Source organism: Halyomorpha halys, unplaced genomic scaffold, assembly GCF_000696795.3.
Source record: "Halyomorpha halys isolate HHAL.00 unplaced genomic scaffold, Hhal_1.1 Scaffold898.1, whole genome shotgun sequence".
Taxonomy (NCBI): domain Eukaryota; kingdom Metazoa; phylum Arthropoda; class Insecta; order Hemiptera; family Pentatomidae; genus Halyomorpha; species Halyomorpha halys.
The window spans coordinates 14,642-31,804 of NW_027112804.1; the positions used below are offsets into that span (position 1 = coordinate 14,642).

Sequence of the window (17,163 nt, forward strand, 5' to 3'; positions counted from 1 at the left end):
TTTTCTCATTCCAGCCAACAGCATTACATGTTTATTTCAGTGCAGAGTTTAATTTTAATTTTTGTACATATCAATTGCTGTATATGTTGTAAACATTTGCAGTGAAATGTACTGATGGAAGAATGCCACAACATTCTGATAGAAGAGATTTTGAAAAATAAACTGTATAGGTGTTGTGTTAATATTTAAAGAAATCCTTTTGAACAATGTATGTTGTTAAGTTTTATTTTCTTCACCTAAAAAGAAGCTACAGATATGAATGCATTTATTTTGCTCAGATTCCTATGAACAGTTTTTCACTAATGTGCTAATTGAATGCTGATGTGGATCTGAATCAAGATATTATTAAATAGTGCTTTTCATTAGTTTTGTGATGATTTGACATGTCCATGTATTTACTGTTCTTTGAACTATGAATATTTAATTCTATAAACTTTTTATTTATTTGTTTATTTTTTTAAACTTTTGCTATTGTTAGTTTTTTTAGTGATAAGACAAGGGCTGTAATCAGATCAAGGAAGATAGAAAAAAAGAAAATGAAGAAGTTATAGTTTATTTTGGTTAAAGTGTTGGATTAGAAAGTGCCTTAGAAGAAACTTTTGTTATGTTATTAAAGTTGTGTTATTTTACTTCATAATGATTACAAAAAAAAAGTTTGGTATTCAGTTAAACTGTATCTAAGTTTGATTTTTGACTATGTTTATGAACAAGATCAATGATTGTTTGTGTTTTATAAAATTTAATTTAGAAGTGATAGGAATTTTTTTTATAATTAAATACCTCTGTTAATTTTTTTTTTTTTTTATTCTTTGTTTTTATACACAGCAAATTTTATATTGTGTCCTTTTTATTTATTACTATATGAACATTTATTATCATTATTTGTTTTTAAACTATAATTTCTTTAAAACCACTTGGAAAGTGGAGTCATTCTGTTAAAACTATCTTCCTCAAAATTTATTTTCTTGATTTTGTTGGTATAATCAATATTAGTGATTTTAGAGATGAATGGTTTAATTGATAATTATACTATTTTTTATTTATTGTATTAATTTATTTTGTTTTTCTTGTTGTGCAAAAACTGATGTATTATCTCATTTGTTGTTATAAAATAATTAAGTTCATTACTTTATCTCATGTTATGATTTGTCTCTGTTATGTATTCAGTGACTGGGAAATTTAAATGGGGAAAGTGGGTTTCTTATTCACGGTTGCAAGTTATTAATTCAGAAATTAACAGTGTCATATTTTTTACTTATTATTATGTTTTGAATTATTGTTTAAAAAAAAACACTTGAACTTTGTGTAAGTAGTTTTACTTAGGGAGACCTTAATAATTGAGTACTGTCAATAACTTAAATTTTATTAATAGATTTGTTTATATATTTGTAATTAGTGAATTTAAATATATTTATTTTGAATTGTTATATTTTAATTATAACCTCTTCATTGGTTTAAACAATATTTAGAGATAAATATTTGTTTTAATTTATGAAAATGTGATTATACTCTGAAAGTCGACCAGAAAAAAAAAAATCAACACTGCATTTTTATTAAAATCATCGATGTGAATATTTAACTAAATTGATTCATCATCATTTGATTGAATGGAATCAATATTTTAGCTAATTAATACTACATTATTTTGTCTGTAAATTAAGAATTTAATTGATATTCTCATATTGTATGTAAAGTTCTATTCATCTGATTACCTCAAACCAAACATGGGCTCTTCTGTGAAGAGTTTTTTGGTTGAATATCTAAATAAGAAACCCGTTGATTTCTCCTTAAAGAGGTGCTTTTCTGTTGGATGCTTCTAAGTAGTAAAGGTCTTGAGGAAAGGCATCTAGAGACTGAACTTGACTCATGAAGGTTTCCGTTAGTTGCTTTAAAAATACTGAAAATATTTCAGATTGTTTTGTAATACTATGTAAAACTCATAAAATTCATCCAAAAAATTGAAAGTAGCCTTCATTTCACAGATGACATGAGCCTTAGTTATGAGACTGTATATTTTACAGGACAAAGGATATCAATTTAAAACAATTGCTTTTGAGTAAGAAATCAATCAATTAATGATTATTTTTTGCTTACTTTATGTTGAAGAAAAGAACTAGACATGTCCTTGCAAAGCACAAAATTCATTTGATTTTGCATTTATTCTAATCTCAAGAGTTAATAACAGGTTTAGCAACAATAAATATTGTGTTTAACATTTAGATCAACTGAATTTGATTCATTAAAAAATATGAATATCTTTTTTTCTTTTTTTTTTTTTTTAATTTTGTGTTTTTAATTTTATTTTCAAATATTAAAACAAATTACATCATATCAGATATTGTAATTTAGTAAGTTATAAAAATGTTTATAATCATTTCTTAATTGCTAGAAAGTACCAAATTTAATGCTTTGATGGTTAGACTCTTGTGTTTTGAATCAATTTCGTTATACAAGATATTTCAGGATTAAGTGTCTAACTGAAAATATGGGTTAAGGCGTTTTAAAAAAGGAAAACATAATTCCCTATGAAAGTATGTTCATAAACTTTTTGTTAGGAGATATTCACATCTGAATATTTTCAATGTTCTGAATCATATAGATATAAAAAAGGAATTAATATATGTTCTAACTACTTCATTAATGAAACATAATGATTAACATTCCAATTAAATATTGTCCAAAAAGATTTCATTAAGCATTAAGACAGGCTCGGTTGTCACACGATCCAGATCTAACATCATTAGATATTTTTTTAATGTGGCATTAAACATAAATTCTATTCAAGGCTGATTAATGGCCTTTATTCTTTGGGAAAAAAGATAATTAAAATTTACAAAACACATATCCAGTGCTATTCAGCCACTGTTACTTAAGAAGATGATACCATGCCTTATCTTGAGGCTCTAGGTGATCACTTTGAAACAACATTTAATATGAATGTTAATGTTTATATTTCATTGATAAAGTAGTTAATACATATATAAATTTACTATTTACTTATTATAACCTAAATAATTCATAACCATATTAATCTTCAGATACAGATACTTCCTAAACGAAGTGTTATGGAAATTGTTTTCTTGTTTTGAGATCCATAATTCATAGTTTCAGTTTTGGCACAACCCTGAAACACCCTGTAAATCATTTCCAGAGATAATATATTGTCAAAATTAATTTTCACTTGTAATGCAGTGATTCCTAAACTTTCTTAACCACGGCACCCTTCTTTGGTTAAAGAATTTGCAGTACTTTTGCAATATTAAATTTTCAGTAAAATTACTATGGTTAGGATGAATATGTAGGAAAAGAAAGATAAAAAAGCAAAGTAAATGCTGGAATGCACATGCATTCATATTTGTATTTTAATGTTAATTTTTTTTTTTTTTAAATCAATTTGAGAAATTCAATTTATAGACCAAGAAAGAGAAATTTTTCTCATACTTATAATACATTTTATCCACGTAGTAATACTATTTCTAATGATTATAATTAAATTTTTTTAAATCAATTTGAGAAAGTGGCATTTGCTTGTGTCACCCAGTTATGCAATATTAAAAATTAAGTATAACTATTTAAAAAAGTTTACTGTCCACTGGTTGGGAACTACTGATTTAAAGGTAAGTTCAAGACAAACAGAAATGCTCATCTTTATTAATTTTTTGATGTATAACAAGTTGTATGGAACTTATAGCCTCAGAAAATATGCTTAAGCATTACTCTACAATAAAAGACTCATTCATAGAAAGGCGAAATAATTTTAGCATTAACAAATAATAATATATTTTAAATAACAATATTTTATTGTTATTTTACTGTTTCACATTTTATCCCCACAGTTTATTAAGTTTACAAGAGTATAAAGTAAATTATAACTGATAAAGAACATGTAAGAGTAAATATAATTGGAAAAATATACAGCATTTCAACTCCAATCAATAAAAAAAGACAATATAGAATGTCAAAATAAAAGTTCAACTAAATGTCGATAGATAGCAGCATAAATCAAGAAAAAGCAGAAAATAATACTTTTAATTATCACCGCTAGAGGACACTAGCGTCCAAACAATCATGTACATAGCCAAATATAGCAGAAAATATTTATTTTTATAAAATGATAATAGTTAAACTAACTGCCTATAGGTAGCAGCACAAATCAAGAAAGGTATGAAATAATAGTTCCAATAAACGCCGCAAGAGGCCAGCACCATCCAAACAGCAATTTCCGAAGTCCAGCAGGAAAATTTTTAGTTTGTATTAGGATATTAGGAAGTCACAGGAGCTAAACAAGTTCTTGCAATCGTGTTGGAACAAACCCAAGGTTCGTTCCAACACAAGTTTAAACTATCTGATCGTATCAGTTTAGCTCCTGCGACTTCCTAATATCCTAATACAAACTAAAAATTTTCTTGCTGGACTTCAGAAATTGCTGTTTGGACGGTGCTGGCCTCTTGCGGCATTTATCGCAACTATTATTTTATACCTTTCTTGATTTGTGCTGCTACCTATCGGCAGTTAGTTGAACTATTATCGTTTTATAAAAATAAATATTTTCTGCTATATTTGGCTATGTACATGATTGTTTGGACGCTAGTGTCCTCTAGCGGTGGTAATTAAAAGTATTATTTTCTGCTTTTTCCTGATTTATGCTGCTATCTATCGACATTTAGTTGAACTTTTATTTTGACATTCTATATTGTCTTTTTTTATTGATTGGAGTTGAAATGCTGTATATTTTTCCAATTATATTTACTCTTACATGTTCTTTATCAGTTATAATTTACTTTATACTCTTGTAAACTTAATAAACTGTGGGGATAAAATGTGAAACAGTAAAATAACAATAAAATATTGTTATTTAAAATATATTATTATTTGTTAATGCTAAAATTATTTCACCTTTCTATGAATGAGTCTTTTATTGTTATAACAGATCGGTTAGAGACTCCCAATAAAAAAAGAATTAAATTCTGATTGAAGTACTGAATTTTAAATTAGTTTTGTTTTGAATTGCTATGAACTATTTACATAGATTAAAAGCGTAAGTTTTAACATGTACTATGTGTAAATTTACACAACAAGAAGTTGTTATAAATGAAGAAATTAATAAGGATGAGCAATTTTGCTTGTGAAAATATAATTAAATAGTGGTTAAAAGAGTAGGGAAAGAAATTTGATTATTTGACTTAAATTATGATAAAATAATTTTTTCTTACTATGAGTGTATTTCACATTGTAATAATGGATAAATAACATAAATTTAAATATGATTATACTACCCTGTTTTAAATTAGTTTAGTCCTGAAAAATTGAAGACAATACTATTTAAACATAGGAATTTACATAGATTAAGAGAGCCATGCTTTTAAAATCTTTTGCTGAGGATATATATTCCCAAAAAACCTTATTTAGTTATTATTTACTATGAATGAACAACTGTACATTCCTTCATGTATATCAACTTAATAAACTGTGGAAATAAAATGTGAAATAGTAAAATAACAAAAATATATTGTTATAATAGATTGGTAAGTCAAACTTGCCAAAACAAATCAAAATTGTTTTTATATTCTAAAAATTATGTTTTAATTCTATTAACAACCATGTACACCGACTTATAATCCAAATTTCCATTTGTTATGCATAAAGTTTGCTTTTGTACAAAACTAAAGCAATATCTTGAATTTAAAGCAATATTTTTAATTTTAACTAAATGACTGAGTTGATCTAATTGATACAAACTTAATATAGGACCTAAATGACCTATGTACAATCTAAGATATATGTTGACGATTTTCTCCAAAAAGTCTAACAATTCGAAGTAAATTTAATTAGTCGTGATTTCAGTATATAATACAATGTTTAGGCCCAATGGTTCTCTTTAAAGTGGCTTATAATTGAAAAGTGGATTTTGTGAAAAATCAAAAAAAAAAAAAAACTTTTTTATCGCTTTTAAAAGAACTTTTGAACCAAAAACTTTCTTTTTGAGCTAAAATTAAAGCTGATTAAATTTACTTGAAGTTCAAATTCATTCTACATGACTTTTCTCTCAGAACAAATATTTTTCAAAATAAGACACGATTATGAAATTATTTGACTTTTTGAAGCAAATGGTTAATTTGTGAAAATTTGTATATTAGAAGTGATTAGTGATTGCACAGAGCAAATTTTGTTCTTAGATCATAGAAAATTTTATTGACACTAAATGAGAATAAGATAAGCTCTTCAGGCACATTGTTCATTATTTAGTACTGGAAAATTTTGCTATTTTTAGACTATTACATTTTTTTTATAAATGGATTCTACTTCTAAATTCCAAAAATTAAACATTACTGCCCTGGCATAAACTGGCAGGTTGGGGACCACTGTTCTAATGCATATTTAAAATTTTAAATGGTAAGAAAAGTAACATGTACCTATATGAAATGGTATTTTGGTTCCTTTGAGACATATCTGATTATCAAGTTAGTATATATCAGCACCTCAGAAACAAAATGTATTCTTTAAAAATATTTTATGTTATTACAAATTTCCACATAAAATTGACAGATCTTAGTAGAGATTAAACCCACTGAATTGACAATACTTAATACCATGAGTAATATTAGTGTTTAACCATATGAAAATCACTGTTTTAAGAGAATTTTCTAAAGATCAACTTAATATTGCAGAAATGTATTGTTTAGTTTTCACTATTCATGTATTATGAAACCCATACTCCATCTTTATTATTATTATTTTATAGATTAATTGTACTATTGAAAAGGGTTATTATTCATAATTATAATTTATAAAACTAACGATTGTTTGTAAATTTGTTTAAATTAAGTGATGAAACTGAATAGAAGCATAAATTCAGGTTATCCAATTTGAAGCTTTGAAAATAAAAAAATTGTGAATAATTTTTAAATACATGTATGTTCAAATCACTGATGCTTCTCCTTATTTTATCATCTCATTTTAAACTTTATAATACAGCAATTTTACAAAAATGATATGTTTGTGAAAATATTTTGTATGCACACTTCTTGTATTCAGCCTAAGCTGATAATGTTTGAGAAAATGCCTCATTCCTTGGCGGCAAAAAACAATAATAGTGTGTTATAGATTGAAAATTAAAGTTAACGGTTAGTTGAAAACTGCAATTTAGACTTTAATTATGCATTATAAAAAATAAACAAAATTTAGAACAAATTCCAAGATAGTTCTTGCATCTATAATCTCATAAGTACTCCTGTTAGTTCAAGCACACACATAAAGTAAGAGAGTACAAGGAATGGAACAAAACAAGTTTGTATTGTCTAATACCCTCTACCTTATTTTATCCAGTCAGGTATAAGATAATAAAATGGAAGGTTGCTTAACCTAAAACCATGCCAACATAATAATAAAAGTATTGTTATTTACCCTCACAAATGTTACCAGGTTTTCATTAATTTAAGAATGAACACTTTACTAAACATTTCTCAACAGGGGTGGAACATATATAAAAACATATAAAGCGATGAAAAAAAATGAAATTACAATGACAATGAATGTTACTCATGGGTACAGGAAGTTTTGTCAGAGAGGTTCACAACATTATCTGGTTTAAGGCAGAAGAGGGAAATGATCCAACACCTCATGTTCAATTTTTCCCTCGAAAAAGCTATAACAGATTCTGGCATCCAGACCACAGGAATCCTCCTAAATCGGATGACCCAAATAATAGAATTTGTTGATGATATCGACATAGAGGGAAAATCCTTTGCAGCAGTATATGAAGGATTTATGCCCTTAGGAGAGCCAACAATGAAAATCAGCCTCTTCATCAACACTTCCAAAATACATATGTACAGAGCCCTCTCATTTAGCACCTATGCTAATGAGATTTGAACTCTTACTAAAACTCTAGAAACATCTCTGTTTGCAATAAAAAGGAGGATTCTACAATGCATGTCCGTAAGGATCCAAGAAATACCACAAAAATTAGAAAACAAATATAATAATTAAGGTACTATTCAATGATCTAGATGTATGTCAATTCACCAGACTCACAAGACATTGTGTTTGATCAAATATTTAACTTTATAAATAAGATAATTTATTTGTGAATATAACAAGTAAGTTTAGCATAATAGTATATTTAAACATAAATAAATCACTTAAGTAGCTAGTGCATACGTACTAAGTCACTTAAGTAGTTATTGAATGTTATTATACTAAGAATTTTCATTTAGTAATAGACATTTTATTAGAGAAAGAAGTATCTTACATTCCGATAAAAATTCTAAAAAACATAACTTAAATTTCCCAATTGAAATAAATATTAAACTTGTTTTTATATATTTCCATGGAATGACAGAATTTTAATTCCCTTCTTCCTGGTGCTCCTCTTCATCTGGAATCATTTCTTCATCCTCTCCAAATTCTTCATCTTCAGCAGAAGCTTCCTAAAAAAAATAATAAAAGCTTAAAATACTATTTCTTTACAAGTAACTTGCAGATAAATATTCTTCAACAGGAAGGCTTTAATGATAAGCTTAACTGAGGAGGGTAAGGGGATTTTTTTTTTCAAATAGTTCTTCAGTCAAAAATGTCTCCTTCTCTACAAAAATATAAGATACAGTGGCAAAATTTAAACACACCTTATTATCATATTGAATTTAAAAAATGTATAAATACATTTAACAATAATGTGCAGATCTTAGTTATCAGTTTCCAGGTTTATAAGTCCAATTTTTTAATGAAAGAAAACTAAAAGTCTGTAAGAAAGCATCATCTGTTTCCATAATCTAATTGAATAGATTGTATGAAATAAGTTATTAATTATTTCATTTTAAAATTTTATAGTTACATATTTACGAATATTAATGATATTCATAAATATTTTTTACTGAAAATTTGTATCCTTATTTATTCCTGAGAAGAACTTGATGACACAAAATAAAATTGGTCTTCCTTTGCCTAATCTAATTTTAAAATCTTAATTGTTTGACCTGATATTGTTGATATTCTGAAACCAAATCGTTCATGTTTGATTCTGCTTCTGTGAATTCCATTTCATCCATCCCTTCACCAATATACCAGTGCAAAAATGCCTTTCTTCTGAACATTGCAGTAAACTGTTCTGAAATCCTTTTGAATATTTCTTGAATAGCTGTGGTATTCCCTATGAATGTCGAAGACATTTTAAGCCCTCTCGGTGCTATGTCACAAACAGCTACTTTAACATTATTTGGAATCCATTCCACAAAGTATCTATAAAAAAAAAAAAAAATGTTACATTTTGATGATGAAAATACAATGGCAATACCAAATAGTTACTTAAAAATTACTAATAACTCTATTTCTGTTCAAAAGTGTCAGTAAAATCATTATTACAGATAAGACAAAGAATATTAGGAAAAAATGCTGTATATCCTGTGTCTTGGTTGCTAAATATCACATTTAGTGCAGTTAAGAAATAATTCATGCCTTTTTAATTTTTTTTTTTCTATAGTGCCTCTCCTAAAGAACCATTATTTATTATTATATATAGATAATCGACCATATGTGAATTAGAAAGAGATGGTCAGGGTTGGGATCAAGAAAAACAAAAGATAGTTTCAAATATTTATTAATAGCCAATCTTTGACCCACATTGAAGGTATTCATCAGGGATGTTGTGATTGGTGGAAGTGTAAACTAACAAAAAATTTGAATAACTTTCATAATTTTCTAACAAAAAAAAATTAAATTAATTTCTTAAATATCTTTTTTAAATTAATAAAGTTCATTAATCTACACCTTCATCAATAACAATAGCCCTGATGAGGACATGGTATCCAGTAACAACATTGCTTATTAATAAATTGTTGAAATAATTTTTTTTTTTATCACAATCTAACCTATCTCTATTAATGTTTTAATTGATGTATTCATACCAAAAAAATGTTACATTTATTAATGTAATTTTACTAAAAAAATAGAATAAACAAAAAAAATATACTGTATTACAAGTTAGAAATTAATTTAATACATATCGAAACTTCAAGTCTAAATCTATTATGTGTCATGTTCCAGCAATGGATAGTCTCTAACTTTCATTTGATTATTTGTACTCTTAAGTAATGTGCTTTTTAGTGTTATATAATGAATATATTTATATAAATCCGAAAGCAACTGAAACTTTTCATGGTTTCCAAATTTCTTACAATGTTAAGTCAATTTTCATATTATTCTTTTTGTAATATAGTTTTTAAATTATTGTAGAAAATAACAACACATTTTTACATACCCTGAATTTTTATTTTGTATGCTCAGCATTTGTTCATCAACCTCCTTCATTGACATTTGTCCACGGAAAATAGCTGCTACGGTGAGGTAACGCCCATGGCGTGGATCACAAGCTGTCATCATGTTTCTTGCATCGAACATCTAAAGTTTGTTGCAAATAGTGTAAAACCATTTTTTGTAAATTATTAGTTTTATTTTGTATCAACTTTGATATATAAAAAAATGAGTAAGTGGAAATGGCAGTTTTCATAAATTTGAAAAATTTTAATACCAAAAATATATAAGTTTAGCATAGTTTCAATACTTATTTTTTGTTTGTTTTGTTAATAACATATAATTTATAAGAGAAAGGTCATTTAATGTTCATTAATTTTAATACAAGAGAATTAGGAAATAAAATCATTCACTCATTCTGCAAGAGAATATCTTATGATGATAGCCTAGTCCCTCTTTAATGTATTAATAATTTATTATAATTCTTTTTATATTTAATATATCCCACATCCATTTAGAATATGACTTATACAATAATACTTTATCATTTATTTTACTTCAATTTCTGTTTGTAATTTTACATTTTTTTTCTTTATTTACTTTTCTATTTTTTTTTTTTTTTTATACTTATCCTCATTTTATTTGTTCTACATAACTGCATAGTTTAATATGATAAAGTTTAACTATTTCAATAAAGTGCACCTATCATGGAGCTAAAATGAAATTAAACAAATAACATAATAATTATGAAAGGAATATGGTCCGGGTGCGGTCAAGAAAAACTCAAGTAGTAGAAATATACTAATTTAATGAGCCAACGTTTCGCCCCACATTGCAGGGCTTCTTCAGGGCTAAAAAAGATACAAACACATAGTTACAAAAGGAAAACAAAAACATAAGTGTAAAATAACAGGGGTATAAAATGTAAAAAAGTAAGATATAATAAGAAAAATTAAAGGTAGTAAATAGTAAATGTAAAGGGTAATAGTAACAAATAGATAACAAAAGAAATATTTAAAGAACATACAAATAAGGAGCTCTTCGTTAGCCCTGAAGAAGCCCTGCAACGTGGGGCGAAACGTTGGCTCATTAAATTAGTATATTTCTACTACTTGAGTTTTTCTTGACCGCACCCGGACCATATTCCTTTCATCTTTACACACGGTCAATCAATAATCTTCCAGAACATAATAATTAGTTCTTGTTTAAATTTACTTGTTGAGTGAGTTCAGGAACAGTCAAGGCACGATATTGCTGCACACCTCTGGCGGTTAATGGTGCGAATCCTGGCATAAAGAAATGTAAACGAGGAAACGGTACCATATTTACTGCTAGCTTTCTTAGATCTGCATTTAATTGCCCAGGAAATCTCAGGCAAGTTGTTACACCAGACATGGTTATCTGAAAAATTAAATTTAGAAGAAAATTAAATTATTCTAGGACTTTCAACACCTAAGAATAATTACAAAATTAACCATGGTTAGGATTGCCACCATAATTATAATATAGAAAATGAAAAGTGATTTTTTTCTTTTATCCTAAATATATCAGTGGAGAGAGAAAATGAGTTAAAATTTAACAATAAAAAAAAAAATTACAATTGTATATAAGAATTTTACTTGACTTGTAAGGATTATTTATGTAGAATTATTTAATACTTCACTTACTGATACTAAGTGATTTAAATCTCCATAAGTTGGTGATACTAGCTTAAGGGTTCTAAAACATATATCGTACAATGCTTCATTATCAATGCAGAAAGTTTCATCTGTATTTTCCACTAGCTGGTGCACAGAGAGGGTAGCATTATATGGTTCTACCACCGTATCTGATACCTAAAACATTGATTAACGGCCAAATTATTTTAGTTAGTATACACACATTTTATAGGTTAGAACAGGTTTCAAACCTTGTACAATTGAGCTATACTTTTAAAATCATCCAATTTTTACTTCCATAGCAAGAGATTAAAATTCATTTATTCTGATAAAAATAATTATATAATTATTTTTGAGATATTTTCAATATAAGTTGAAGCTATACTATAAAAACTAGATCATTTGAGATATGCTTAGTTAGTTAAATATGCTATATATTTTTTATTATAACTATGAAAAATTTTCCATGTATTAAAAGTAAGAAATTTAAAATTTGACCATTTTAAGAAAAAACACTCAATGCTTGTTAAAATCATTTATTTATAAATCAATCACATTATTTTTCAGGATCATAGCCTGTTGGGGCGAGGGTTTAAGAGTGACTATTTGAAGCTGTAGGTTTGATTCCTATACTAAGATAATTTTTTTATAATCCCATTATGTGATTAGCACCTGTACTCAACCATCTGGGCTTGGCAAAAAGTATTCCACTAGTCAAATAGTATTCAGAACTACTACTAAACTTTATAATTATATGTTTTATTTTACTTTTATTTTTGTAGGAAGAAAGTCCGGTTGGTGGTCAATAAAGGTATCAAAATAGTGGAAGAAAACTATTTATTGTTAACCAACGTTTTGTCCAACTTTGCAGAGCTTCAAGTGGTCCCGTGTTTGTTGATTCATATTGGAAGAAAATAATTGAAGATAGTAAAAGAGAACTATTTTGATACCTTTATTGACCGCCTCCTGGACTATCTTCTTACAATTTACCTTATATGGTCAACTATCATCTTCCAATTATTTTTACTTTATTCTTTTTTTTTTTTTTTTTTTGATCCAAGACTTTCAATGTAGCCCAATATTTCGTTTATGTTTAGAGAATTTATTTTTAATGTATTCAGAAAATTTACTAATTTTTAAGAGTAATAAAATTTATTATTATATTTGATATTCATGTTTCTCTATAGTTCATTTAACATTTCTCATGTTTCATTTCTCATTTCATGAGAAGGCTTATGATTTAGTTTTGTTGGTTTCCAGTAATATCTAGATAAATAAAATCTGTTGAAGATTTTGATTAAATAATTAAATGAATACCTTTGGAGAAGGAATGACACTGAAAGAATTCATGATTCTGTCTGGATATTCTTCTCTGATTTTTGATATGAGTAAAGTTCCCATTCCTGAGCCAGTACCACCACCTAACGAGTGGGTGAGTTGAAACCCTTGTAGACAGTCACATGTTTCGGATTCTCTTCTGACGACATCCATTACAGCATCAACAAGTTCAGCACCTTCTGTGTAGTGGCCTTTGGCCCAATTATTACCTAAAAGATACATTATCTATAGAAATTCTGAATGTAACATAAACATTTAAATTATATTAAAACGAGAAACAATCTATAATATATGAGCAGAACTGTAATAGTAGTGAAGAGAATATTTTGTATCAGGTGAATTATTTCAATGTTATGAACCCTGTAAAACAAAGAAAGGAATAATTTTCAAATGCAGTTTTGTAGAGTATTAAATATTGAAGTATATGTTATTATTTATTAAATATATCATATACTTCAATACTTAAGCTATGATACCTCAAGGGACCAAGAAAATCAACATTATGATTTTAATACTTACAAAATAAAAATCAACCCTTCAACTTCATAGACATTGTTCTTTTTGAGATACAGCAATCATTCATCGAATGAATGATTTGTTAAAATTTATTGAATTATTTACTATTTCTAAAACTCTATTTGTGATATGTTTTGTAATGAAGATTGGCTACTTCAACAATTCAGCCCTCTCTCACTCCTCAGACCTTCTCTGTTCCCATCCATTTTACTCACTGCCAAGAACTAATGGTTTCTTTACATACTACAATCATGAAGGCAAGGAGTACTTTTTTTATTTCCGTAGTCTTCTTTGAAAGTTATTTTATCATTTTCATAGAGTGACACAATAAAAAAAAAATATTCAGAACTTCAGTTAATGAGCTTTGATTTAATTAGGGGATTTTAATCCTATAGAACATATCAAGGACAGAGTGGGTATATGTGTATAAAGAATTAACCGGAACTATATTGAAGCTAATATCTGCTTTTGTAGAGACAAGGGAGAAAACCACACAATTTTGGATGCAATGATCTTTTTGAGTAGGATTCAAGCAGTCATTCATAAAGTTGGGAAAATATTTCCTATTAAAGGTTTTCATAAAAAAAATATACATATATAAATAAATAAAATGTAAATTTTTTATTTTCTTGAATGAGAGAAGAGTTATTTAAGATTGAATTATGAATATATTAATAAATTCTTAGCTGCTTATGGAAAACTTACCTGCTCCAGATTGCCCAAAAACATAATTATCAGGTCGAAAAAGAAGTCCAAAAGGTCCTGATCGAACAGAATCCATCGTTCCAGGCTCCAGATCAACAAGTACAGCCCGTGGCACATACTTTCCATCTATGGCAATCATTAATAACAAAGTTACAAATCTAGAAAATAAAATGTTTGTGTTTTTACTTCTTCCTTTATGGATATAATCCTAATTTTACCACTTTTTTCTCTATACTCCTTTTCATTTAATTTTATACAGAAATAGATTCAAATTTAAAGAAGCTTATTTCTCTTAATAATCCAAGGACCACAGAAATTAAGGAGAGAAAATATATAAATAAACATTAGTTCAATAAAAGGTTAAGAAACCATGGAATGGAACATTATGCATTATATCCATACATTCAGGTATCCAGTTGCTCAACTTTGATTTCAAATCAGAAAAAAGTACAGAATAAAAAATAATAATCTGAACTCCTTTTTTAACTTAATGTTAAAATGAGATTTAAGTTTTTAAATTTTGTGTTATTGTATACCTATTTTTTTTTCTTATCGTGCTATAATTACTCACAAAATAATAGAAACAATAATTAATTGGTCAGTTCGATTAAAAAACACCAAATCAATTTTAACTTACTTGATGCCTCATTGTAATACACATTTATTCTTTCCAATTGCATAAGATTATCCCCATGGTATACTCCTGTAGGATCGATCCCATGCTCGTCTGATATTATCTCCCAAAACTAGAAAAACAAATTTTTTATTTCAATATAACTTATTTGAAATAGAATTATAAAAAGTATATAAAGGTTTGTTTTGTATTCTATTTACCATATTGTACCTAAGTCATTAAAGAAGGAATTTCAATATATATATTCACTGTATATTAGAACTTAAGCAAGTGATTCTCAACCTTTGTTTCATCACAGCATACTTTTAATAAATAAGGTTTGGCAGCCCACTAGCAATAAGAAAAATGAAAAGAATTTTAAGTGAAACTTAACAATATCTTCAGTTCAAATAAATACTTGGGCTCATGTAGTGTCAATTAATAAAGAAATTTGATTTTGGTAGGGGGCACTGCCCTATCAGTGGCTGCACACTTCAATAATCTAGTGGTACAGTGGTTGAGAATCAGTGAACTAAGCTTTACTTTATGTAAAATTAAATTACAGTATTAATTTAATATTGGGTTACATAAAATTAATACTGTAATTTAATTTTACTTTATGTAAAATTAAATTTCTTAATTAAAAAAATGATTAATATTACAAAATAAAGTAAAATGACTAATTAATAAACAATAACATTTTCAGAACAATTGGAAAAATATATCACCAAATTAAAAAGAACAATGTTAAGAAAAAAAAGTTACTTTTAATGATTAAGATTGAAATATGATTTTTGAGCACTCATACTTATGTCTAACCACTTTCTTGTTTATAAATACACCTTTTTTATAGTATAATCAATGAGGGGTTGACATATATGATATGTTGTGCTGTTTAATTTGTTGAAATACCAGAACTATATTAATAATACTATATTAAATGTATTAATTGCCTAGTTAAATTTAACTTTATGTAGAAATGCCTGATTACAATTTGTAGTTGTATTTTTTTTTTTTCTGTTAAGTCTATTAATGTTTTTTTTAAAGGAATGTTCAAGGAATTAATTTAAAATCACACTAATTACAAAAAATATGCTGGTTTTAGTGTTGTTTAATACAAAAGTATCTAGTTAAAATTAATTGATTAACTAGATAAAATGAAAATAATTAAATGAATTATTTTCAAATCAATCCAGAGATACATAACAAAATATTTATTTTGTTATATTGATTATAAATAACTAATTATCATAATTTTATCCTAAAACAAATAAATTAATAGATTTAACTTACTTCAAGAAAAAGAATAAAAAAAACCTTGCGGTTTGGTCTTTCATTGCTTAGTAGTTTTTATTGAGATCTTTTCTGACTCTGAATGTTTCAAATGTAAAAGTTGAAAAAGAAAATAATAACTTACTGCATTTATTTGAAAATAATTATATTATTGATCAAAACATCACTTATAGTGTTACTGAAATTAGTTGAGTATGTATTAAAAAAAATTTAAATTTATTCAAACAAAATTATCTGCTTTTCTACTAATAGAAAGGAAACTATTTCATTATATTCATACATATGAAAGTGTTGCAATAAAACCATGCCTTAATATTGAAGGGAAAATATGATTTCATTTTATAATGTGGCTTAATCCTTTATAATTGGCATCAAATATTATTATCAGACATAAAATATCTAAGCAATAAATGAATATATTATAAGCAATCAAGATTAATAATTAATCTTTTCATGGAGATTAATTATATCTATTCAAAAAAGTTAAATAAACAATAGTCAAGTTCTGTTTAAGATATAAATGATTTTATGTCCATTGGCTTTAAAAATTTTAATCCACATCCATAAGATTTATTTTTTTATTTATAAAATTATTGAGTTAATATCATTATTATCGAACCTTTGATCCTATTTGATTGCCACATTGCCCTGCCTGTAGATGTACAATCTCCCTCATGTCTCTGGCTAAACTTGGATCTGAAGGGCTGAGGTGAGCCAATGAGACAGATTTAGATTTGTACTAATAACATAGCCCAACACATTATTTTGTTGTTTTTATTTTAGGAACATTAT

At 26.7% G+C, this 17,163-nt stretch overlaps 1 protein-coding gene across 1 annotated transcript; it reads right to left on the reverse strand.

Moving 5' to 3' along the window:
* Nucleotides 1-7,964: 7,964 nt before the first annotated feature.
* Nucleotides 7,965-17,134, reverse strand: LOC106686924 (tubulin beta-4A chain). Its single transcript, XM_014430530.3, has 9 exons — nt 16,991-17,134; nt 15,103-15,211; nt 14,466-14,591; nt 13,224-13,453; nt 11,916-12,083; nt 11,464-11,649; nt 10,256-10,395; nt 8,976-9,237; nt 7,965-8,429 (listed from the first exon to the last, which is right to left on the reverse strand). The coding sequence occupies exons 1-9, from the start codon at nt 17,045-17,047 to the stop codon at nt 8,346-8,348; spliced, it is 1,362 nt and encodes a 453-aa protein (XP_014286016.1). The 5' UTR covers nt 17,048-17,134; the 3' UTR covers nt 7,965-8,345.
* Nucleotides 17,135-17,163: the final 29 nt, after the last annotated feature.

Bases quoted from the DNA above. Each gene is read 5' to 3' on its own strand.
- LOC106686924 (XM_014430530.3), bottom strand. From the start codon at position 17,047: ATGAGGGAGATTGTACATCTACAGGCAGGGCAATGTGGCAATCAAATA. The intron at 15,212-16,990 runs GTTCGATAATAA...TTGTTTTTCTAG, and splicing joins GCAATCAAATAGGATCAAAG to TTTTGGGAGATAATATCAGA. The intron at 13,454-14,465 runs GTAAGTTTTCCA...TGTATCTTTTAG, and splicing joins TTTTGGGCAATCTGGAGCAG to GTAATAATTGGGCCAAAGGC.